At 45.1% G+C, this 26,677-nt stretch overlaps 1 protein-coding gene across 3 annotated transcripts; it reads left to right on the forward strand.

The window, feature by feature from the left end:
* The first annotated feature begins 641 nt into the window (after positions 1 to 641).
* On the forward strand, positions 642 to 24,659 carry crtac1b (cartilage acidic protein 1b). 3 transcript variants are annotated; one of them, XM_035606737.2, is made up of 16 exons: positions 642 to 793; positions 3,111 to 3,579; positions 3,857 to 4,050; positions 5,002 to 5,198; positions 5,606 to 5,742; positions 8,123 to 8,279; positions 10,683 to 10,817; positions 10,923 to 11,065; positions 13,821 to 13,957; positions 16,162 to 16,244; positions 16,512 to 16,612; positions 16,713 to 16,881; positions 17,917 to 18,062; positions 18,616 to 18,658; positions 18,765 to 18,908; positions 24,446 to 24,659. In XM_035606737.2, the coding sequence occupies exons 2-16, from the start codon at positions 3,370 to 3,372 to the stop codon at positions 24,559 to 24,561; spliced, it is 2,112 nt and encodes a 703-aa protein (XP_035462630.1). In that variant the 5' UTR covers positions 642 to 793; positions 3,111 to 3,369; the 3' UTR covers positions 24,562 to 24,659. The 3 variants fall into 3 exon arrangements, with proteins under 3 accessions (XP_035462630.1, XP_035462629.1, XP_047190878.1); XM_035606736.2 differs by lacking the exon at positions 24,446 to 24,659 and adding an exon at positions 19,197 to 22,049; XM_047334922.1 differs by lacking the exons at positions 642 to 793; positions 3,111 to 3,579; positions 24,446 to 24,659 and adding an exon at positions 19,197 to 22,049 and having other exon boundaries at positions 3,637 to 4,050.
* The last annotated feature ends 2,018 nt before the right edge of the window (positions 24,660 to 26,677 follow it).

Below are 26,677 nucleotides of genomic sequence, written 5' to 3' on the forward strand. Positions count from 1 at the left end.
ACAGTGTTTTGAGTGAGTGCTGGACTGTTAGTGATCAAAATTAAATTAGTGTAAACAACAAGGGTTGGCAAAATGTTTGCATATTCAGGTCAGCGACACAACTATACACATGTATATGCATCAGTTTACACTGATTCATTTGACCTGAAAAAACTCTTTGACTATAGGGTTAATGTGTGAGGCCAACAGAAATAATCAGAAAGCTTATGCTCTGATGGTTTCTATTCAGAGACTGTGGTTACAAATCGGGTAAATTGCAATCAATTATGTATTTTTTTAAATTAAAAATTTACAGAGCAGTTCAGTCCATAACTTTATACTACATGGCAATAAGTGGAAAGGATTACAGAAACAACAACAACAACATAAAGGATGGTCGACGGACTGATCGCACGCGGATGGGACCGGAGCCACAGCATCCCGACGGAACCGAGGAGGCTGCGCATCCTCATCCCAGCTGCGCCCCTCCGCCGTGTCATCGTCGACACCTGGAGACACGCCCACCCACCGGCAGCCAGCTCCCGCATTGGCCGCCTGTTTTTAATATTCCTCACACTGCCCGGTGATTGGCTCGAATCCCACACCGGCGATTTCATAAAGCAAATCTTTTTGGAAGTTGTGTGAAGGGAATAAGTGAAAGAAAAAAAAACAAAACCCCTGAGATAAGTGCGACATCCGCGGCACAATTAGGTGACGGACTCTCCCTCTCTCTTTTTCTTCTCTCCCCCTCTCTTTCTCTCTGCTGGGTGCCGCCAATCGCTGGAGGATTTGTCGGAGTTTTCCCCGAGCATCTGTGAGTACCTGTGAGTTTCGCTTGCTGCTGGTGCTGGTGCTGATGCTGATGCTGGTGCTGATGCTGATGCTGATGCTGATGCTGGTGCTGATGCTGATGCTGATGCTGGTGCTGATGCTGATGCTGATGCTGGTGCTGGTGCTGGTGCCGATGCTGCCCCGCCGCAGCGCTCCGCAGGGACCTGCCGCGCAAACTAGAGCCGAGACAAAGTTGACGTCCGTCGCGATTCGGGGCGCAACTTTCCCTTTTGGACGTTCGCTTGTCATACATCAGTCACACAGCCTGCGATGCTGGTTTATCATCACCCACACCTGACTGCCACGGATTCAACGTTGCCTCACACTATGTGGATTCTAAACAAAAAGAAGCTGCAGACAGTCAAATGACCACAGCTGGATTTTCCAAAATTGATCTTTTTTCTTTTCCTTTATTGCAGCAGTTTGTCGCTGTTTTTATAATGGTTGTACGTGTTATTTCATAGTTTAAACTAGTTGTTATTTTTGCCTTGGTACTTGGTGTATGCATTCAAAGTAGAGTGTTGTATAACTAATATATTTGGAAAAAATAGATAGATAGATTGATAGATAAATAAATAGACAGACGTTATACGAGTAAGACAGGTGTTACATTCAAGAGACTAACTACAAAAAACTACGACAACTGAAATTTAAAAAAATATGTACATATATTTAAAATTTCTGTTGTGGTAGTTTTCATCATGAACATCGTTCAGGTCTTGTGGTTTGTTGTGAAACAGACGAGGAGTCGTAGTCAGATATTTTCAGTATATTGTTTGATTTTGACCCTGGCAAGTGGTGGATGAATTGGCATTTGAATTGTTGACTTGTTCAGAGTGACTTCTTAGTTTGTGTGTGTGTGTGTGTGTGTGTGTGTGTGTGTGTGTGTGTGTGTGTGTGCGTGCGTGCGTGAGTGCCTGTGTGTGTGTTTTCTGCAGTGGGTGTCCTTCCCAGAGAAGAGATTCTGGAAGTGTGTGTGTGTGTGTGTGTGTGTGTGTGTGTGTGTGTGTGTGTGTGTGTGTTTGAAACTGAAGATGTTGCTGGCTCTTTGTCGCAGTGTTATCAGGATCAGAGCTGGGCTTGAACGCTCCAGAAAGCACCTGCTGATGTTGCACGCTTTGATAATGGCCTCTTAATGCAGCCATAAATAACCAAATCGAAAACATTTCTCCGCTCCAGACGACATTTTCCCCCCACAGCTTTTTCAGGGTCTTTGACTGGTTTGCTTCAAATTACATTATGTGATGCTTCCTATTCTTTACATTGGGACAGATCTGACCCTGCAGACGTGGCGTTCCGAAAAACCCCAACGAGTACATTATGAATTTATGAATCCGGGCTTGTGCGAGAGTCATGTCGCAACTTTAGGTGAATGACGACTCGGGTGTCTTAGTTTTTACTGCAGTGAATGCTGGGCAAAGCGACTGCGTGTCCTTGACTGGATAATGTAGTACCACACCATTTTATCAGGCCGGTCCCCGATGGTTCCAACCACTCATTTGTCCTTTTTACCTCCCTCGTCTATCTAGTTATTACTTTGCATGGAATTGTTCTTCTTCTTCTTTTTTTTTAAAGAATTCTCCAACCTACAAATATATTTCAAGACCCTATTCTTGCACATTATTCATAGCTCGCCGCCCCCTATCTAACACGGAGTATATCAGCAAGTCTGTAAAGCCGCCTCCTGTAGTCTGGAACTGCTCAGCTCATTTGTCATTACATCCCGTTCTAATGGGTGGAGAGCGCCTCGTCTCGAGCGCCCGCTGTTGTTGATTAACCCTTCCTGCTAGCAGCCACAGTCTACATGGCGACCAGCTCTCCAGCCAGCATTATCTCATGCGCCGCCTGCCCGGAGAGCTAGCACTGGCCCTGGCCATATTTCTGCAGGTGTCAGCGGAGGTGCTTCCTCTCCGCACCGATGTGCTCTTCAGAGTATCACTCAAACAGCACTGCGCGTTTTTTTAAAATTTTTATCTCAAATTGAATTGTTGAGGGAGATGTTAAAGAGCCATACATCACCCGGAGCAGAAAGTGAAAAGGTTCTGCGGCAGTGTGGAGGCAGGGATGGGTACGGCTCAATGGCACAGCAGATGGAATGAGTACTATGACGAAGGCTGCGTTCATAAATCCACAGGCAGTGCAAATCAAGTTGTCAGCTTGTAAAAAACACCGTTCAGTTTGTGTGTGTGCAAAGTTTTACAGTGTTGTTAATGATGATTTTTTTTTTCTTTTTGCCTTAAGAAGGTGACCTTCCTCTTTCCTTTCTCCCCCTCAGTCATGTTTCTCTTCTCTCTTTTCAGTTTGAGCATCAGCAACTCCACCTCCACCTGCCTGCGCTTCACAAGTCCATCGGATCAATTCCTCCACTTTCACCCTTTTTTATCCACCCGACCATTGAAAGGGACACTTACACACCGCACGGGCCTTTTATCAGGAAAAGCGTTCCCAATGTAGAGTTGGTCCCCCTCCCTCAGGGAAAGACAACATCGGGCCCTGTTATATCAGGTCATATTGGTTTCCTCTGCTCACTTGGCCTCAGGCTAATGCCCTGCTCCATGTATGGATTTGCTGTCCTGTAATTCCTCAACCTGTCTGCATGTGATCGGTGGCTCAGATATAATCCTGCACAACGCGGCTGATTGCGGTGGTAGATCTTCATCTTTACGTCTCGGTGTAGCAGAGAACTCTGCCCAATTTTTTTTCCCACTGATGTCTGCCTCACTATGGATTTGGAGAAGTAGCAACAGCGGCAGGAGCTGCACTTTGCAAGTGTGTGACTTTTTTTCCCGCTTCTTGTAAGATTTCCGTTTGCCTGAAAGTGTGTTTTTCTATAGTGATGAAGTATCATCGGTGTACATTTTACAGCGACGTGAATACTTTGAAGGATGAAAAAGTGGCAGATTCCCCCCCCCCCTCAAATAAAAACAGGACATACACAACATAAACAAAACACCTTCCCATCTCCTTCCCTGCTGTTGTTTCTCTCTCTCACCATAGCCCTCCTCCATTTTCAGCTGTTGTGTCAGCAATGTGCTTCTGCCCTCAGGTGAGGATGTTGTTGTGGCTGCTGCTTTTGCTCCTGCCTGCCCACTCCTCGGCTCAGCGCTCAGAGCCCATGTTCTCGGCCATAACCAGGACCGTCCTCCCTCCTGACTACGACAACAACCCCACTCAGCTCAACTACGGCGTGGCCATCACCGACGTGGACGGGGACGGAGACCTGGAGATATTCGTAGCTGGGTGAGAAACAGGGAGGAGGGGGGCAGTGACATGCCTCAAACGTAGATTCATTCTCGCCCCTAAATCCCCTTTGCTCTTCTCAAAGCATTACAGGTGTTCTTTATTTTCACTATACACAATTAGAGGAATTAATCGACGGCTGATTGATATCTAATTCTAAATTTGTGGCTAGAATAAAAAGTCCACTGTCATGTTCCAATCTAAAGGTTGAAGACAATGACAGAGACTAAATGATGTGAGATGTAAGGGTGCCCCCGAGGCTCACTCAGCTGATGAAAGTGGATGTGATTGGATAGTGCGCCATTGATGGGAACAGTTTGGCAAGCCTGTCCCTATCCAGTGGAGCAGGGATGGATTTCTCTGTGCTTAACAGAATATAGATGGACTAAAATGACCCTGCTTAACCAGCTATCCTATTCAGCAGGCGTCCTGGACAGGAGGGCATCACAAAACTTCACGGGAGGACAAAACCTGATTTCATCTGGGATTAGAAGGATTTTTGGGTGCCGTGTTTTCGGGTTTATTTCATAATGCCGTTGTTGACCTTCAGTATTTAATTGTGGCATGGTCATTTCTTTAGTCACATCAAGTAACAACCGTACCACCTGTGTAGCATCTTTGCCTCTCCTGAATTCTAATTTCTATATACAAACATACAAGACATTGTTGGAACCTAAATATTTAGAGGGTACCCTGATGTAAATTAGTAGTCAAAATCAGGAAACAGATTTGCCAAATATAATGGTTAAAAGAAAAAAGCAAAACTCCCCAAATCCTGAAAACAACAATTCCCAGGGGCTACAGAAATCCAGTTTTACAAAAGTCATCAGAGTGTTGAGCAAGTTCATCCATAAATGAAGCACCATGAATTAGTTTTTTTTTTTATGCAACATAATTAGCTACCGTTCAGGACCTGCATGATAACAACTTGCCACTGGTGTTTGTTGACAGCTACAACGGGCCAAACCTGGTGCTAAAGTACGACAAGCAGAGGAAGAGACTTTTCAACATCGCCGTTGACAACCGTAGCTCCCCTTTCTACGCCCTGAGAGACCGTCAAGGCAACGCGATCGGAGTGACAGCGTGCGACATCGACGGAGACGGTCGGGAGGAGATTTATGTCCTCAACACCAACAACGCCTTCTCTGGTACAGTACAAACTGATATGCTTTCGGCAATACAAATACATATGCATATTGAGCACACTCACACAGGGGTTATGACTCTTGTCTTGTACAGAGACAAAGCAGCAGAATTCGTATGCAGATGTTAAGCTTATCTCATCGGAGTCTTCATCAGATAACAGATAAGCGTTGTGCTGCTGTTAATCAATCTGAGAGCTACAGAGCGCGTGCTGCCAAAAACTGCAACACCTCACCTCTATCATTTTGTGAAAAACTCCTGACTCACATTTCCCACTTTCAGCCACGGCAACGCGCTCTTACAGTATGTTTCCCGAATCACCCACGGTTCTTGTGTTGCATAATACCTTCTTGACTCTCTCCGCACAATCTCTGCCTCTCCTGAACTCTCCTGAACGTCTCTCCGCACCAAGGTCGGGCGACATATTCCGACAAGCTGTTTAAGTTCCGTAATGGACGTTTCGAAGATCTGCTGAACGATGACATTAACGAACACAGAGATGTGGCAAACCGAATGGCTGGGCGCTCAGTGGCCTGTGTGGACCGAAAGGTACTACACACACACACACGCACGCACACACACACACACACACACACACACACACACACACACACACACAACTATGCAGATCCACGCTACAGACACACACAAGCTCCCCAGAGTGTCTTCTGTGTACATGCATGGATGCTTCTGTTTGTTTACCAGTGATAACTCATGCCCTGCCTACGCCGCCCTTCTCAGCTTGTGCTATGACAGTTCATTTGGGGGAATGGTGTGCCATTTTCTCTCTTCTGTCCATCGCACCAGTGTAATTATAGAAGCCAGGGCTCGTTTGTTTTATAGAACACCGCGCGAGGGGAGGAGTGATGACGGCACACTACTGCGTTCTGCCCGTAACGTTTTCTCTCACCCGCTCCGTCCCTTTCCCGTTGTTTTCTTCCATTCCCTCCAGTTTTTTTCCTCTCACTCACTGACGCGCTCACACTCTTTCTTTGCCTCTTATCTCATACACAAACTTACAGTTCTCACTTTCAATCTGAGGGAAGGACAGAGGAGGTAATAGTGGGAAGGGGAGAGCGGGGATTGCAATAGATTTTCTTGTTTCTAACCACAGTCCCATCTCACTGAGCACTGATAGGTTAAGCAGCTGCCAAAGCGATTGGACAGATATCAACTTTTAATGGTTACTGGTTTTACAGGAAGCCCGGTGTGTGTGTGCTCTTCCATGCTGGTTCGGCAGACAGACAGAGAGATTACATTTTCCTATTGAACAGCTTATGAATAACAGCAGCGGGTAGCACAGGCCAAAAACCAGATCTGTACAAAAACCATGTTGTAGAGTTGGCTCGGTAGCCCGTGTGTTTGGTCTTGGTGTTTACTCATAAATAAATTGTTATCATTCAGAACAAGAATAGGCATAATTAGTCATCCAGGCTATTTGTCTCTCCCACTCTCCTTGAAAGGTTCCTCCAGTCATTAGTCTTATGTAAACTGATGGAGGTGACATATTGAAAGGTTTTGCATTGAACTGATGGATTCGTTCAATTTGCACTGGGAGCCAGCAGTGCAAATTGAACTCTTTTTTAAAAGGCTAAATAATTGCAATGTGTTAGAGAAAAAAGCACAACAAACATTTCCTTTGTAAAATTAAATAAAAATGGAAATGTTACATTACAGGTTGGTAGCTCACTCAGGCTCATTCACTGCGGCAGCTGTAAAAGGCGTGCAGTCACACATCCCTGCACCAACACGCGCTTTGCACACACGCATGTCACACTATTTACAATGACAATTCCAGTGACAGGAATTAGCCTTGGGTGAAGACTTATTGAAAAATCATTGACTTTTAAGTCTGTTAAGTAACTGCCAGTGGCCTTCGTTGTGGTGCAGTCTCATTCCGTCAAGTTCTCAGTGTGTGTGTGTGTGTGTGTGTGTGTGTGTGTGAGAGAGAGAGAGAGAAAGAGAGTGCTGCCCACTCCTCCCACTTCAGCAGGCCATAATGTGAAGCTTGATGACATTTACATCAGCCGATCTCATTTACTTTTCTTGTCTTGTAAAATATGTTAAGGTTAACACAAATGGTAAAATGGTGTGTGTGTGCGTGTGTGTGTGTGTGTGTGTGTGTGTGTTTTGGATACGTGCATGTGTTTGTATTGACAGAAATATGTTAGGTCTGGTGGGAAAGCTCATTGGAATTGAGTGTGTAGTCTATTAGAGTGGTTCCGTCTGTGAGTTTGTGTCTGCAGGGACTCTGACTGATAATGGAGTGTGAAATTAATCTCCAAAGGGAGGCAGAGGAAGGAGTAAGGGGAGAGGCAGAGAGCGAGAGAGTGAGAGAGAGAGAGAGAGAGAGAGAGAGGGGGTAAAGGGTAGGAAATAGGGTACGGGCAGATAAGGGGGGAAAGAAAAGGCTTGATTGGAAAAGGTTAAAATATGCACATAATATTCCGAGATAGGAAAGAATTTTAAATAGGTAGTTGAAGGAAGTCTGGTGATTTTCTATATTCTCGATATACAGCTAACAAATCCCACAAAAAGACAATGAAGCCAAAGACCGATACACCTTCTCCTCTCTATATTCCTTTAGTACAGCAAATATCTTATTTGCATTACAGTTTATTTTAGGTCAGCTTCTCTCTCTCTCTCGCTCTCTCTCTCTAACACACACACACTTTCTGATGACATAAATATTCTAAACTATGGAAAATAGTCCACTGTAATTACACTATTTACTCCTATTTGAGTAATCGTTGATGAATCTCCATGAGTGGATGTTTTGACAACAGCACGCCTTTCCTCTGAGTATATAGGAAAAGGCATGATATCCCTTTATCACTGACGGGGCAAATGAAAGTATGTAATAACGTGTATCAAAAAAAGAAAGAAAGATTATATCATTAAAAAAAAGATATTTGCTTTTTCCTCCCAGGGCACAGGGCGTTATGCTATCTACATAGCAAACTACGCCAGTGGCATCGTGGGTCCTCATGCTCTCATAGAGATGGATGAGGCGGCGAGTGACCTTTCACAGGGCGTCATTGCCCTCTCCAGTGTGGCAGAGCAGGCCGGAGTCAACAAGTTCACTGGTAGGTGTGAAGAAACGACTCAGTGTGCTTGTGTGTGTGTTTGTGTGTGTGTGTGTGTGTGTTTTGTGGGGATCTAAATCTGTTTGTCTTCCTTATGGGGACGAAAGCAGGTCCCCATAAAGCAAATTATTGTTTTAAGGTTAGAGTAAAGGTTGGGGTTAGATAAGTAGTAGTTTTTCTTAAAGTTGGAAATGAATGTAAGTCAATGTAATGTCCTCTGAAGTCACATAGACACGACTGTGTGCGTGCATGTGTGTGTGGGAGACTGAGTGATGTAAGAGCACTGCTGGACCTTCAGTCTGATTTATACAGACCTCTGCAGAGGAGCATGTGCTGGTTGTTCCCATAGCGTCTGAAATATAGGACTTTAGCACAGGGAAGGTGCTCGACAGGAGGAGAGTAAAGGGGAGCTGGAGAGGAGCCAGGCGTTAGAAAAAAGAAAAGAGAACATGATGAGTGTAAGCGAAGGGAGAAAATAGAAATGACTAGAGAGAGAGAGAAGTGTTAGGGGGCTCTTTTGGCCCCGTCAGCTGTTTACTCCATTCAAAGTCACAGGGAAGCCGAGGGGAAGGGCGACACTCACATGCATCAGACCAGCTCAGCAGCTCAGAGACGGTATCTATCTCTGCCTAGGGTGGTTCCCCCGAACTTCTGAAGGTGCGACTAAAAGTGTGTGGAGGCCAATACAGTACTGCGCGCGATTAGAGTCTGTCTGCCCCGAGATACACGCCGAAAAAGATTACATAGACTCAGGGTTTACATCCACATTACTACGTTTTCATTTTAAAACGCATCACTGCTGCTGCGAGTTATGCCTGCCGTTTCCGGGCAAGCGTTGTAGCATGGACGGGCAAACACAGAGATGTTTTGAAATGATGATCCAGTGACCCGCATTTGTCGGCTTCATCTAGACTACCAGCAGTAAGGCCGAAAGCCTGTAAACACTTATTGTCAGTAACTGCTTTACGTCGTCATTGTTCGTCAAGAAGAAAAGAAATCCCTCGTGTTACTGTCTGCTTCCTGTTTACACTGGCATGTACTGATGTCCAGTGTACGGGAAGCCTCATATGTAATATATACGTTTTGAGGCGCGTTAGTATGGACGGGTACTAAAACAGGTTAAAATGCATCATATACAGTATGTAACAGCAACGTACCTGGTTCAAATCCTGTCAAGGTAGTTTTGAGCGCGCCACACCCGTCACTCCCGTCTGTCTTCTGTCAGGTATAAAAGAAATGAGACAGGATAAAATAATCTTTAAAATAATCTTTAAAAAGTCTAAATTCCTCTTCGTGGTCAGAGATGGTGACTCCTGGCAATTGTGTGTAACAAGTTGACATTTATATTTATTACATAATAAACACATTTAATTAAAAATATACCATAAATTGCAGGTCACTAAATATTTTAATGAATTAAACTGCCATTTTAATTATTTTGAAACTGAACGTCTGACCTTGATTCTGATTCTTTGGTAAGAATAGAAGGGGGGAACAATAAATGCCAGACCGAACTATTTCACCGTGATTTGTTTCTCTGATGACAGAGACTATCATGAGTAAAAAAAGTGCCGCCTCTATGAATCTTTATTGTAACCACTGAAGAGTCCTTGACTTTGATGCCCAGGTAAGTTCTGGAAGTGGCAAAATGACTTTGTATTTGTGCGGAACAGAATCAATCTTCATCAAATTCTTTTTGCATGCCAGACGTCAACTAAGCCACCGGGGCAGCAGAGCGAGCTGGCTCAGAATGGCCGTGAATGACGCACAGTCGTCGGCTTTTCAACCAACCTGCCGTGAATCAGAGCAGAGGGACAGTGAGTGAAGTTGTATATCCAATGGTTACATATCTCTGCAGAGACATTAGTGGTTTACGGCCATAGGGCGCGAGTGGTATTTGTCTGGGCCGATGGAGCGGCCCAGTAAATCACTGCACTGACTCTACATACTTGCAAGAGCACTCAAAGCCCTCTCAGCTCCATAATTAGACTCTGCTGGTCCGACATGCGACACTTCAGCGAAACACTCAATTCCTGGGGTGATATCGAGTGTATTGAACAGTCGTGAACATCTTTTCATCAGGGGAAAATGACTGTTAGCTTTTGGTTAATGCAAAGGATTCTCAGCGTGTGCTGCGCCTTTGCACTGTTGTTTGTGCCCTCGGCCGTAGGTGTGTATGTCTGTGTGTGCCAGGTCCGTCAGTCAGTGTCTGTATCCGCCCTGCTCAGAGGAAATTGCCTGGAAAGACGATAATGATCTCAAGCTGATCTCTCTCGTTCTGCGCTCTGTTATTTTGCCTATCACGCCGCAGTTTTTTATTTTTAAAGCTGTCTGCTTACCCTTTACTTTAACCGTCTAATTTTCTCTCACCGCGGAGGCTCGTCTCTGTTTACCTCTGTGCAGGAGGGAGAGGTGTCGTGGTGGGGCCCATCGTCAGCCAGACGCTGTCGGATGTGTTTTGCGACAACGAGTATGGACCCAACTTCTTGTTCAGGAACAACGGGGATGGAACGTTCACAGATGTGGCACAGCAGGCTGGTGAGAGGAGCGCGCGCAGCAGATGACATGTCATGTGAATCTCCTGCAAAAATAATACACAAGGGTAGTCTTTGTATAATAAAGTATAGTACCTCATGATTATAGGTGTGGAGGACCCCATGCAGCACGGCAGAGGGGTTGCTCTGGCAGACTTCAACCGTGACGGCAAGACCGACATTGTTTACGGGAACTGGAATGGGCCTCATCGCCTGTACATACAGCAGAATAACCGCAAACAGAAGTTCAAGGTGGGTTCAAATGTGTTTTGTGGGTAATTTCACAAGTCTACACGCAAATGAATTCCAATATTTACACACCGTGTGTATACCTGTTTCAAAAGTTCCCACTCGAAGGTAAGCTGCAAGGGCTGCCGACACAGAAAAGGGCAAGACACGGTGAATAGGGCTGTGGGCACACTATCAGTTGGAGGAAATGGAAGCTTCAAACTCCACTAACTTTCATGCTTCCGCACACATGGCCGGTCACTGTAGAAAGCACCTGCAACCCCATCTTTTACCAAAGTGATTATTGTCACCGGAGACACCTTTACAGGGGTCAGATGAGGGGTTTACATGTGATTGTTGGTTTTTGGAACCTACACAAGTCTCCACTTGACCAGATCAGCGTCTATAATAAACGAGCAGCACAAAGACGTCGCACATTAACACTGCGAGCTATCAATGCTAATGGACCGCTTGGGAATTAGCACGAGTTGGGATAGAGCTGGATTTAAAGCCGGACAAGTGGTTAATTTACTCAATCGACGACCCCTGCGAGACAGCCGCAGTTCAGAGAGCGGCAGAGACAGAGGCAGCCTCCGCTGCGTAAATCTGCAGAGGTTTTTGTGCCTGGTGATCTATGTGTCAGGACCTGCGACCACATTTTTTACCAAAGAGATAAATGTCACATGAGACATCTTTATAGGGGTCAAATAAGAGGTTAATGTCTGATGGTTAGCCCAGAGACAATTCCATCCCGTGACACACACACACACACACACACACACACACACACACACACAAAAACCCTTAGACAAATTGAATTAACTAGCCCATGTTTTTTTTTTTAAACCAAGATTGTTAAATCACAAGCCCACAACACATTTAAGACCCCTTTCCCCCCTCATAAGCTGACACTCCTACTAGCCACTATTGACCTTTGGCATGCATAATGAAGCTGTTGTATCACTCCAGTAAACCGCTAATTAAATTGGGCTGAAACAGCAGCTTGCCGAGGTGGTGGAAAGTGCCGATTAGGCCTGTTTGTGCTTTAATTAAAATCTATTGCCGAGGTTTTCCTTGCGCAAGGTTTAACACGCACACGCGCAAAAACACAGCCTCACACATCTAATATGTATTTAAAGAGACAGAAAAAGGGCCAGAGCAGAAGTTCTCTCTGTTAGTGCACTGAATGATGAATGGATATAAAGCTGTAAGGTTGTGGTATGTAGAATTATTTCACTGTAATAACAACCCTAATGTTTATACAATTATTCCAACTAGTCATACTTCTTGCCAAAATGAATATATGAGCAACAAGATAAATTTAAATAACTCTTAAGATTACTAATATTTCCCATGTTATTTACAATATTAATATCTTGAAAATGCATTTCGTTGTCACAATAAATCCTCTAAAGTTGTGAATAACTTCCACTTTGAGAAACCTTATGCATTTCAAATCACAGACTTAAACTTTCTCCCCTCTTTTCCTGCAAGTTTCATGTTTTTGTGTTCCATATTTATTCTTCCGTCTTTTTTTTTCTTACGGCACATCCATCCACCTAATAATATAGTGAATGTACAACCGTTCCTCTCTTCCTCCCTCATGGCCTCGGTTGGCCATCGCCTCTCCTTCACCTGGGAAGCAGAAGGTCACTGCGGGCAGCCCCCTCCTGCAGCTTTATGAGCCTTATAATTAAAACAGGGAGTAAATACTGGAGGGAGTGAAGGGCCGCTCTATAACTCTTCCCCGACTTATCACCGTGTCACTGAAGCGAGGAGATATCCGTTACTTTCCCATACAAAAACTCCTCTGCTGAGGAGACCTTTTTGGGGCCGGAGAGTTGCAGCCTACCTCTCCGATGCCAGAGGATGTCAAAGGGGCCTTTGTCCTCATCTTCAGGCTTCAGGTGAAACCCCTTTGCCGGGTTGACCTACAGTCAGTGGGTAAACAGATGACAGATCAGTGTCTAACTCAAGGACCGGACACCGATTATAGATGGACATGTCTGCCGTGAAGATGGAACTCGTGACCTCATGTCCCAGGTCATGGAACCATTTTTCTACCGACCGGCTCCGGTTCAAACATGTTGAACTTAACACGTATAAGATGCATCCTGAAATAACAACAGGGTCTAGAAAATCCTTAAATTTCAACACGCAATACCGTCATGTCCTTACTTTGACAACATCTGTGTTGTTCTCACAGTGCACCTCCCAGAGTTCACCTGGCAAATAGCCTCTCTTTTCTTAAAATGTTCTGCCCTCAAGCAAGATGCCAAACCTCTGACTCGTCTGTGGAGATGACAAACAAACAAACCTTGTACTGTGTATGAACCTCAAACGTCCACATTGAAGACAAAGAAAGTTTAGAATTGAATTTTACACATTCTTTTGCATATAAAGTAACAAAAATGACCTTTACTGTGTGTTTATGAAAGTGTTGGATCTAGCTCTTACCCAAAAAAGGCAACAACAGATGAACAAATTAGACCAGCGTTCAACGTATGAATTACAGAAAACCAACAGGTTTGTGTGACGTAACTGTCCTTTATGCACGAATATGTAATGAACATGGCAATAAGGACACACTTTGTGAATCAATACGCCCGTAGAGCAGGTAAATGTGGTTAGGATGTTGTATTTTCTCACATACTTTTACCTTCTACAAAGGCCTTTCAAGCACAGAATATGAGACCTTCCGTCATGTGTCGTGTGTCTGACAAGTGACTGTGTGTTTCACAGATGTACCATGTGTTTTGTTTTGGGTTTTTTTCCTCAGGACATAGCGTCCCAGAAGTTCGCCATGCCGTCTCCAGTTCGCACCGTTATCGTTGCAGACTTTGACAATGACAATGAGCTGGAGGTCTTCTTCAATAACATCGCCTACCGGGGCCCCTCCGCCAACAGGCTCTTTAGGTACTCACACAGATATAACTCAGACACACACACGCACGCACGCACACACGCACGCACACACACACACACGTTGTACTAGTAGGGCAGTAAGTTTTAATAGCGCTTCGATGATGAGCTTAATGGACTACTCTTGCGTCTTGATTTAATATTCTAAAAGTGGGCTTGAAAGCAGAGAAGAATTAAAAAGTCCCAGCCAGGGATACTTATCTAGTCTGGCATCCCGCCTCCTCCTCCACACATGAATGAATCTTTCATTAAGACAGTTTTAGGTCTCTCTTTTGGCTCACGTTTCGCTTCCTCTCGAGATAATATTAATGAACTTTCAGCCCTGAGAATGCAATATATGATAAATATCAGTTGTAAGGACTCAACAGTAGAATGAACTCATCCTGTCGGAATAACAAAAAAATAAAAAATCTGATCTGGCATTATTTGGACGTAGAAATCAGGATGCATCTTGCCACGAGCCGGTGTGTCAGTTCAGACTCCCTATCCAATAATCGGTGTGTGAACCCGAGAGATTTCCTGGATCAGAATATTCCTGCACGTCGGGTCAACGGAGGACATTTTTTGTCTCTCTGGACACAGTGCTGGTCTGGCAGGAGTCACTGCTCCACAGCCCGTGGCTCTGCCATTGTGTAATATGAAGATGAATCAGCTAATTAGACTCTGCTAAGAAAAAAACATTGTACCCAAGCTAATTAATTAAACCACTAATCAATATTTAGCTGAGCTGTGGGGTTCCGCAGCCCGGATCAGCACATTAGTGCACTGTGAAATGAAATTATGACTTAAGGAGGGTTTGGATATAGAAATGCTTTGTCACTCGTACGCACTTGCATAACTTTCAAAGTCACCAGATTGCTGAACACAATTGTCGTCTTGTTATTATGGAATCGTTGCTGTTTGCAAACTGAATGACGACACAGTATCAAGATGGCAGCAAAGTACAAACAGTAGAAATCACAGACTGAGCACAGATCAGTGAAGTAAAATGATCAGAGGTCATTATAAATAACCATGTCGATGCTTGTCTGGGTTTAATACACTTCAGACAAAATTCACTACTACAAGACAACAAGTTGTGTGAACAGTACAGCAATGAGATTAGCCTGCTGGATACCTGTCGGGCGTATGCAATGCTTTGGAAAGTCTCGGAGTCTCTCGCTCCTCTTAACGGTTCATGTCAGTGCCGATGTGCCAGCGTCGATTGAACACTGATCTGGGGCATTTCTCCAAAAAGCTCTTTGCGAGTGGAAAATCTGTGCTGAAATCATGTAGTGTGACTGAGGCCTAAGGTACAGAGCAGCTGGTTATGTGCACGACTTTAATAAAAATGTATTCAAGGTAAGGCGCATTTAAAAGCAACCAACTTTAGTCGGAGTGTTTACAGAAAGAAGAAACATTTTGTCCAGCACAATCAATGATAAATAGAAGGTATAATTTCAAAATGTGTATAGCAAGACTGTAGGCAGTAATTTGATCATTTAATATTGATTTCATTACACTCGGCATCACAGGTAAAAGCTGAACGGCTCCACTTAGATATCATGTTATCATACATCACTTTATTGGAGCGTTATCTCTGAAGTCAAGTAAAGGTTAATTTTATCTGCAACACTTTAAGCCCTTTTCGGAATTTGTAAGAAAAACTTATAAACTTTTCATGAATCTTTTATAACATGCAAGAATGTAGTTGAGCCAAAAGGACCTTTTTTAAGTTGTCATTAATATATAGTATTTGTCAATGATTATATCTTCTCCTATAAATGCATATTTTATAGTGGCACATCTGTGATTTACTATATTATCATTCATTGTCTGTTTATACACCAGCCTCTGTGGCGGCCCGATGGAGGGGGTTGTTTTTTTTTAGCTGTTGACCAAAACACAGTATTTACTTACAACTAAATTACACATTATTATGAAGCATTGATGTCTATATACTGCTGTAAATTCTAAATGGGGGGGGGCCTGCAATTTCCCCTATTTGATGTACTGTTGGGTAGTTTATGATAGTTTACCATGTGTCATTATTCAGAAGCAGAGCCGATGTACAACCTCAATGTGTAAAGCAACTAATTATAGTTGCTGAATAAATGTTGTGGAGTAAATTATAATACTCGAGTAAAGTCCAGGCAACTTTAAATTGAACACTGCCTCTGCAGTAGATTTACAGTGGCTGTGGTGTGTTGACTCGACAGAGTGAGCAGGAGAGAGCACGGAGACCCGCAGATCGAAGAGTTGCATGTTGGGGAGGCATCGGAGCCCGAAGGAAGAGGAACGGGTGAGTGTGGCACACACGCACAGGCCGTCACACAACAGGCCTCATGTCTGATGTTCCAACATCTCACCATTAGATGGCACCAGAGCTCCACTGGGAGTTTCTGAGTTTCCTCATGAGCTTAATGAAAGAAAAAAAATGATGTGTTCCACATGATTAGCTCTGTGACTGGTGGCACACAGTGCCCATGTGTCCCATACATGAGGAGGATAGATTGCAATGCGGGCTGATTCATGAAGTCGTCGTCGTTACTGTGTGATGGATCTCCAGGAGCTGTGGCCACAGACTTTGATGGCGACGGCCGCCTGGAACTGTTGGTGTCTCATGGTGAAAGTGCAGCGCAGCCGCTCTCTGTCTACAAGGTCAACCAGGTGAGACTTTTTGAGACGTGTCCGACAGCCTTAAAATCAGTTCAGACTCTCAGCAGGCATTTGTGATCCGAACAGAAACCCACCCTTGTGTCTGTCCCAGGGCTCCACTAACTCCTGGCTGCGGGTGATTCCCCGGACCAAGTTCGGTGCCTTCGCCAGAGGAGCTAAGGTGGTGGTGTACACAAAGAAGACGGGCCCGCACACGCGGATCATCGACGGTGGCTCAGGATACCTGTGTGAGATGGAGCCCGTCGCCCACTTTGGCCTCGGTAACGTTGCATTTAAATTCTGGACACGTTGCAGGAATCCACCTCGTGGGCGTCTTGGTTAACCACAAGGGCTGAACCCGCAACAAATGATTATTTAATTCGCAATTAACCTGTGGACTATATTGGTGATGAATAGGTTCATTGTTTTGTCTGCAAAAATCCAAAGGAATTTAACTTACTACTATAATTCAGCAATGCTCTCTGACAGAAAGAGAGAAATGAGCATTACAGAGTAGCAGCAAGAAGGAAAATCAAAGCTTTGTTTGGAAAGCATCGTTTCCATATCTGCAGGCTGATTAGGCGACCGTGGGGAGGGAGCCGGGTGGACGGAGAGGGATGAGATGGGGGACAGGTTCTGCAGCTGGAAGCCGGCCCGGTTTGCCCCCTAGGACAGTCTGCTGGTGGCCATCCAGGCCTGCTAGCCCACCCACCGCTGCTCCCTGGCCCTGCTCACTGAGCCTGTTCTGTATTAGGCCTGTGCAAGCACAGATCGGCTCCAGAGGCCCTCAGTCACTTTTAATGCCCGATTACTCATAACAAACGGTAAGAGCAAACTTTCCACGCCACCATGGCGGCAGAACAGACCTGCTCACTTGCGAAATGCATCACTGCTTTTCAAGACATGTGAAATTCACTCCCCGCCGCCGAATGAGAGGGCTTCTTGGGGGAACAGGACAGGTGAAATATACTCTGGCTCCCAGGCAGCGCACCTGCTCAGTGGATCACTGTGTGGCACCGTACCTCACTGATCTGTTTACACTGAAAAATGCCACTTTAATTAAGGGCAGCAGAGGCCCACTGCATGGGGGCCTTCCTCCTCTATGCCTGATTAAAATGGTTAATGGACAGAGGAGAAGAGGGTGCCACTCTGTCTCTTACTGTGTGTGTGTGAAAAAATAGAGGAAGGAGGTTCCATTACGATCTACAGTCTGTAGAGTCTTGTATGAGCCTTCAACACTCAGCAAATGTCATGTGAACATTTTTGGTGTGTGTGTGTGTGTGTGTGTGTTTTGTCTGTGCCGTATGTCTGACCAGGTAAAGATGTGGCCACCAACGTGGAGGTGTACTGGCCAGATGGCCGCTCGGTGGCCCGACCCCTGGAGCCTTCAGAGATCAACTCCGTGCTGGAAATCCACTATCCCAGAGACGAGGAGGAATTCACACCGACTGTGGAAATAGAGGTACAGCTAGAGTTTCACAATGCGCCCGAAAATCTCATTACCCAAAAGGATTGTTCCGGCTGTGTAAAATCGTTTTTCGCTGGCATGTGAAGAATTTCAGAAGGACCTTATTTGGCGCACACAGTGGTTAATATCAAACAACTGCGGGAGAAGGAGCGAAGAGAATCCCTGTGTGTCTAGTCAAAACGGTGACCTGGGGGTCAGAAAATGGGAAGCGTGGTGTTAACGGACAATAAGGAGCTCATTATCCTCCCTACCGGGTTAATCTGGTCATTCTTGGTCCTCACAACTTTTCACTGGGATTGTCTATTGTTTATACAGGCCAAACAAAAATGTGCGAGATGCTACAGACGGGTGAGAAATTATAGAAAACAAAACAGCCCGTATGGAAGCATGAAAACATGTGCATATGCTGTTTTTCCACAAATGTATTCAGGCTTTTCCTTGAAATTCTCACCCTTCTGTACAGTATCACATCTACACATTTTAAAAGAAGCTGACCGTTTGGTTCAAAGACATTCTTGTTTCTGACTCGACTGGTTGTTTCTTGCAGTGCGGTCATGGGTTCGCTCTGAACGAGAACGGTCGCTGCACAGGTAAGTCGAAAAAAAAAGATTTACCGCCCTGTCGACCGCTCCACGTTTCTTAGCCTGTTTAAAATCAAGACGAGAAGTGTCTTTCCCTCCCCTCCCCCTCCCTCAGATAAAGATGAGTGTACCCAGTTCCCCTCCGTTTGCCCCTCTGACCGCCCCGTCTGCACCAACACCTACGGCAGCTATAAGTGCCGTGCCAAGAGGAGATGCAACCAGGGCTTTGAGCCCAACGACGATGGGTCGGCCTGTGTGGGTAAGTGGTCCTGGCAGAGTCAGGGGTAGACTTTAGTTGGATTACCAAGATCTGGAGAACAAAGGGAGCACTGCCAGAGAACGAGATGCCTTAAGCTGCCATTAATTGCTCTGATTTTGAGTACAGACTTAGAGGTGCTAACATTCCTCCGACCGTGTCCCCTCTCTGCACCCCGCTGTCTTGCATGACTACCCCCCCCCATGAGAATGAGCTCGCTTTCAGCCGTAAAGACGCAGATGTCGGCTAACTTTTTTCCCCTTCTCTGTGCTTTGCCCCTTCTCTCCGCAGCCCAGGTGGCTTACTTTGAGGGGACGCAGTCTTCCGGGCATCGCAAGTGGCCGGTCCTTTCTTTCTGGTTGCTCTCTGTCTCTGTGCTACCACTCCTCTCTACCCATCTTCAGACTGGCCTACTGTAGCCACCGCTGTCTTCTCCCCATCGCTCCACTGCGGAGAGAACGGGGATGTACAGAAACTCTCAGAGAAAACTATTCGCTGAAACATCTTCTCCTTGATGGATCTCTGCCATCTATTTCCATCAGTTATTTAAAGTCCTGATCCCCTCGTCACCACTGCTATGTGTCATCTCTTGGCTCCCAGCCCCCTCTGGACTATAACGAAACGCACAGGGAGCATGCTCGCTGGGAGCTACAGGGGTTCAGAAACTAACTGTGTCACACCCGCGGAGTCCTCACGTCATCACCTGGCACTTATCTTAGTGGGACCTGAACTGAGGCCAAGTCAATAAGTGGAGCCGCTGCGTATAAACCCCTGCACGTACAGACCTGGCTCCGCAGACCACATTCATTAGAGACACGCTGAGGCCCCGTCTGAATCTCCAACAATGCCGCAATGTTAATCCTAACTATGTCACTCGTTCTTACTATGGGCTTACTGGGACAGTGAGAAACACCAGGTCTCCACACTTTAGGTTTTGTGCGTGTGTGTGTGTGTGTGTGTGTGCATGTGTGTACTACGTCCACAGAGGCAGTGGGCGTGAGAAACATATGCCAGACCATCTGTCTCCGATGGTAGGTTACATTTTGTTACTGATGAATAATACAACAGCACAGTGGAGAAAATACACACACACACACACACACACACACACACACACACACACACACACACGTATGTGTCTGTGAGCACAACGAAGAGTTTTATATGAGGTAAATGATACGTGCACTTGAACCCATCACCATTTATTTATGAATTATTTTAATCACTTGCCACATAGTGTTGAACAACTCTAAATTATAAATATTAAAACGAGCATCAGCTCATATTATTTACTGTTAATAATAGTCGAAATTCATGTGTATGGCTTTTTTAATCAAATGAAAATAAGGGTGAGGGAACAAGGAGGCGGTGATGTCTCTAGCTCATGATGAAGACGTCGATATAATTCAGTAAAATCTGCCATCATTAAAAATCTACGAATTAAAACTTTATCTTGATTATTGTAGGCATAATAGCTGAATTGAATGTATCATAGTTTCTTGCACAATTTCTGAATAATTTGCAGTAAAACATAAAATTATTATTGCAGGATAAGGCTGGTGATATGTTTTATTTTTTGTTTGTCAACAAATCATATTAAATGACGAAAAAAGAATAACCCAGTTTGTGCCATTTGTCATATTTGCTAGTAGTTAATTGTTGATTGGGATTTTTAAACAAAATAATAAATGGAATATCATCAGACTTATCATTTAAGTTGTAGATATGAGTTGAGGTGATTTTGTGGACTACAACATTAGCATGTGTAACCCTTTATTTATTTAAGACTACAGATGTACTTATTTTTTGTCCTGCAGCCACATCTTCCTTGAAAGTTTTTTAGGAATTTAATAAATATCTTGGCAGACAAGATTACCCAAAAGTGAAAACATCGTCTTCCACAAGATGCTGACAGATGATTTTTTTTTGCTTCCACGTCGCTCTGCAGCGCAGCATTAATTCACCTCTCAGCGATCAAGACGGCACAAGCTACGCAACACGAGTCACGTCTTATCCAGCGTTAGACCACAGCCACTGTTCTAGATTGATTCATCGTCGAGTGGTGACCAGCATGGTCCTCCAGAGTAGGGGCTGTGTGTGTGCATCTGTGTGTGTGTGTGTGTGTGTGTGTGTGTGTGTGTGTGTGTGTGTGAGAGTGAGTGAGTGAGTGAGATTGATGGATTTCTCCCTCTTCACTTTCTGAAGCAAGTGTTATATATTTTGGACATTTTTAGCCCAAAACCTCACACATTCCATTCGAGAAGCAGCCCTGAACGCAGCCCGCTGACATCAGCCTGCTAATGAGTTGGACCCCAGAAACCACAGTTGCCACCTGTAAATATCAAACATTTCAGCTGAGATGTGAAGACTTGACGACTTGATTCCTCTCCGAGACATTTACAACGAAAACCAAAAGCATCAGAGCGTGAAAAAACGGACAAACACAGGATGATGGATGTGTTGAAATTACTCACCGCGGATCTGTGTTGGATCCACGCGTTGACAACGCTGTCATGCTCCCCGTGAATGCCAAAGACTCTGTGGAGAGTAAGAGTTACTCAAGTCAAATGCTTTTTGTGTGTCTGTGCAGAAATGTCAAAGCGGTTCAGCCGAGGTCGCTGCAAAGACGCTATCATGAGGACAGAATAGAAACCTCTTCTCTTTTTTCTTATCACACTCTCGGGTCAGACTCGAACTGTATCACTAAGGTCCAATATGTAAGCTCAGTTTGCATGAGCAATAAGCTCCACAAGTGTTTATCAAAATTGCATGTTTTGAAAAGGGGACATACAGGTGTTTTTACCTCCGTCGCTCACATTCTCCTACTAGAACTTCACAATCCTAACGGCTATGTAGTCATTTGTTGTCAAAAACATGGTTGTGTGAATCCAGTTTGTATCTTTTTTTTCCCATAAATGTGTTGAAGTGGGTTTGTGGCATTCCAGCTAATTGTGTGGCTTGTAAGCAGAGAGAAGATACAGTACCACTGGAGACCGTTGGCTACTTGACAACTCGTATGTACACGCGACAAAACATACAGTGTGTTCACTCCCATCTACTCTGCCCAGCCAAACATGCAGCTGGGTCTCGGAAATCACAGGTTGTCATTAACGCTGAAGAAAATAAATGAAAACATAACCCTTACAGGGATAGATTACTTTGGTCAAACATTGTAAACATGCCTGAAAGTCAGAATGAAAGTTGGTATCTACTATAACCACTAAGAACAAGGCTTTAGAAGAAAGTCCCTCTGATTCTTAAACTGTGCAATGTAGTCCAGCACAGTCACGGAGTGATAATCAAGGACCTGCAGAAAGGATTCTCTCTTTGTGGAGGTGTGTGTGTGTCTGCGTGTGTCTGTGGCAGGATCACAGCCACGCCATTGTTTGCGTCCTGGAGGCTCCAGCTGCGTTTCTTTCTGCTGAACTGAACAGCGAGTGGCGTCGCCCCTGTGCGGAATAAAAGCCGGAACACAAAGCTCAACGTGCGTGCTTCAGGGGAGCGAGGACCTGTGCATGTGTCTACGTGGCCACGTGCCCCCTGCTTGTGTGTGTGTGGGCCTGTGCTCCATGTGGAAAAAGAATCCACATGCACAGACCGCCAATCACAGAATGTCCCACAAAACAGCAGTTGCACAAAGCACATGCCCCGAAGTGTTCACAGCAAAATGACAGAAGATCAGATATGAAAGGTTATGCTGAGAAAATGTTTGTACTGTACGGAAACGGTCAGGGGGGAAAAGGCAGCGGAAGGAGACAAGAAGAAAAACCTGTATAATGTGGCCGTATACACTTTAGCGGCTCTCTCTTTTTTACCCACATCCGTTGATTTTCCCTCTGTCCTCGGGTCAGCGCCGGCCTAAATCGAGTGAAGGTGCACTGGAGGTTCGTCGCAGCCGGAGATAAAACCAAAGCTTCATCATCCCTGCTTATAATTGCCTGAGCACATCTTCACTCATTTGATTTCAATTAGTTTGACTAATGTCGCCGTGCCTGAACACTAAAACAAGTCAACGGCATTAGAGATTAAGGCGCTTCTGCAACCATTTGAGCATGAACGGCATCACGCACGCACGCACGCACGCACACGCACACACACACACACGCACACACACACACACACACACACACACAGCTGGCTTTCAACTGAATTTTCCAGGCATATGTTCAACACGTCTAAGATAATCAAATAAGCGCTAAGATGCTGTCAAACACTTTTCTTTACCTTCCAGGGCCACAAGAGGCTGGAGCAAATTCCAGTATTAGCATTTCTTTTAACTTGGCTTACAGTTAAAAGAAAGGTTTTTCACAACTTAAAAAAAGAAAGAAATTGGCTTCCATTTAATCTGTTTGAACAACTTTGTACAAACTAAAAAGAACGCTGAATCCTGGGAACATTCAGCGACGTCGCTACAACAAAGTCTGACAGGATGAGAAACACTTGTAGACAAGGAAGGAGGTAAACAAGGCAACAGTTTGGCCAGATTATCATAATAAATGTTGGCAACATTCCCTCAATGAGCAGAAATTACCAATAAAAGCTAAAATGATGCACATTGAAGTTTCCAATAATCCCGATTTACAGAGATGTGAGATGCCGGAGCACAGGGGTCGGTCTCGACGTGAGGCACTGTTCAAAGAAGAGCTTAGAAAATGTTTCAGAGCTCTGTATCCCCGTTTCACCCCTGCTCCCCGCAGGATCTCATCCCCGCCTCATCTAAAAACCATTAGGAGGGCAGTGAGTGACGGAGCGCAATTCGTTCGCCAGCAGATCGAAGCAGACTGAAACACAACACCCTGTTTTCACAATTGACCGAGGTGATCGAAAGTGACATCTTAACCAGAACCACACGTTCCCGGCCTCCGACGCTTGAGCATTGTGTTCTCGTGCAGCATTCTGGGCTGCACTTGGTGGAGGGCCAGCAGCAAACACAACACGAGGGCTGTCAATCACGCCCCGGTTAAATAAACTGAGCGGATATCCATGCCAAGGCCAACAGGCAGCGTAGCGGCATATTGGGTGGAAAAAAAATCGATTGAAGGGACCCTCTCCAAAACAGGGCTCAAGCACAATAAATCCAGTGTGGCCAGGACACACGAGAGAGACTAATCCTGCCATTTCCACCATGTTCTACCCCCTCCTCTCTTCAAAGAGCTTCTCAGCACTGCGGTTTTCCGCGACAGAATTTTAAAAAAAAATGAACTTAATCAGATACAACATCCATACACGTGTTCGGACAACAAGCCAGAGGGAGTCTGAGTCTGTGTGTGTGTGTGTGTGTGTGTGTGTGTGTGTGTGTGTGTCTGCAGATTGTCAGTCATGTAAGGCACTGAATCTTTGTTGCATCACACCGGGCGTGGTTTGATGCACAATCCTAACTCACCCTGTTCATGACATGGGGCGGATACAGATGAATGTTTCAGGGGCCTGAGTGAGTTCTGATGCCTCGTGGGACACAGCGCTGGACTATCAGAGTCAACACTTATTTTATTTGACTGAATTCCTGTTTGCTTTGTTCCTTTTTTTTTTTTTTTTTGCAGAGGGAACTTCAATCCAGCGTCTGACATCACCGCAGGCCGGACTTCTCTCTCTTGCCTGGGGCGTCTCCTGGGGGGGCTCTGCGTTTGATGCTTTACATGCGAGCACAGCGTTGTGAACTTCACCATAACGACTGCGCTCCGTTTGCCAGGCACCGCTGCCAGTGAAAACAATATTGGAACACACAGGCCACGGTTGGATACTGACTTTCTGTAATTTTTAGGAATAAACATTTTAAGCAATCAATACCAGAAAGTGACTTTTTCCCCTTCTGCATGGCCCTGACTCACACGGAGAAGAAATTGTGGAAAAGGTAAAGCAGGCAAACTTTTTTTTTTTCTTCTTTTTTTTTTTTCCAGTTTAGAGAACAAGGAATGAAAGATCAGGAAGGGTGTGGAGGAAAAGGAAAAGAAAAAGAAAGTGCGCAGCCAGAGAATGTGGCATTTTAAAACACGGATGCCGAAAACAATGGAGGCAACAACGTGTAGCAGAAGGTGGGAAAAAGGAAGAAAAAAAAAAGACTGCAAAGAAGAAAGGAGGTCTGTGTAGGGAGGGAGCAGCTTGCGAGCACGAGAGCGACCTTTCTCGACAGGTGTTGAGACGTTTCTTCACTCCTCTGCCGCCTGTGAGAACATATCAGTTCACTCACAACGCTCCTCCTGTGATCTGAACTAAGCCTCGATATCTGCCAGAATATCATCACTAATCATTTTGGGCCTTAATGAGCAGGCTGTGATGGATCTACTGTACACCTCTTATGCACACAAGTACATGTGGACAGAAAAAAGCCGTAGGTGCTGTCACCGCTGCAAAGAAGATGTTCAATGAAACGTGTCAGTCAAGAGCTCAAAAGTGACCTTCCATTAAACCCACGTTCAATTATTCGTTGGCCTCCAGGGGGCAGTGCAACAGCCTCCAAAGCAAACACTGATACAGTATCACCCTATTAAAGGGGCAGTAAGCGTTTCTAAAGCAAACAAAGTTTTGTAAAAAATCTGCGAATATTTCCTTACCGTCCGTTAGTCGTGGCTTTTGTGTGTGCAGCAGAAAAAAAATATCTGGGTTTTTTTTCGGCGCAGCCCCGGTTCTGTAAATCGAAAAAACTAAAAAATGGTGCGGTCCGCACCGCACAACACCGCGAACATCACTCGTCGACACCTTGAGAGTCGTGCTAGCAGGTGGCGCTGTAACTCAGTGCATCGGACTTCCCCACCTGAGGTCGCGGGATCACAGCCCGGCCCGAGCAGAACAATCACAGCAGAGAGAGAAACAAGCTTTCTCCTAAATCGCTCACTGCACCTTTAAGGTGAGATAGAGTTAGCAAAACAGTTTCCCTGTATATTATCTCTCCACCTGATGAATTATAATCCACCATTCTCTTTCTACATCTCCATTTTGATCTCCACCAATCTGGAAAAAAGAAACAATGTGCAGTACACGTTAAAGAAGGCCCGGTGGTTAGCACTGTGGCCTCACGGCAAGACGTTTCTTAGTCCGAATACCGGAGAGGGGAGGTTGCATGCCTGCAAAACAACTGTTATGATGGACAAGGGTTGATTATTGATGGGCAATTATTTATTAGTCACACACCCGCTGCAAAATGCTTTCGGTAAGTGGAAGTTACACTGTTTACAGAAAGCGATCCACTTGAACGGCCTGGTTCCAGTTTCGGTGGTGCCCGAGACAAAAATGAAAGCAGTTGTGTTTAGCTCGAACTCTGGCGATGCCCAAGGCAAATTTTGTGAAGCATCTAATTTGGAGCATGTGCAGGGTCACCTGCGTCCTAGCCTTAGATTCCAGTTTTTGAACTTTATACCCCTCCTTTAGGGCACTTGGCCCAATAGCTACCGCGCACATACCACTCAACACTCCCAGTAACTGCTCCTCTCGTCTCAAGTGGATGAGTACGAGAAAATGATCGGCCAACTCGGTGCATTTCCTGCTGCTCTATAAATAAGCATAAATTAAATTTAAAAGGCGTCGAGTGTGACAAATATTAAATTACTTTGCATTTAAATGATTTGAACTTTTTCACACATTGCAGCTCAGCATAGACTTCACATTACACTCTGTTCTAAAGCCAAGCTCGAGGCCGACTGAGGCCCACGGCTCAAGAGTATACCTTCCGGGAGATCCTTCCCTCTGGCGACATGACTCGGCCTCGTTGTGGTCTTTGCCCTCTGTGGATATCCTGAGAAATTTGTGTGTGAGAGAGAGAGAGAGAGAAAGAAGTC

This window comes from Scophthalmus maximus, chromosome 10, assembly GCF_022379125.1.
Source record: "Scophthalmus maximus strain ysfricsl-2021 chromosome 10, ASM2237912v1, whole genome shotgun sequence".
Taxonomy (NCBI): Eukaryota; Metazoa; Chordata; class Actinopteri; order Pleuronectiformes; family Scophthalmidae; genus Scophthalmus; species Scophthalmus maximus.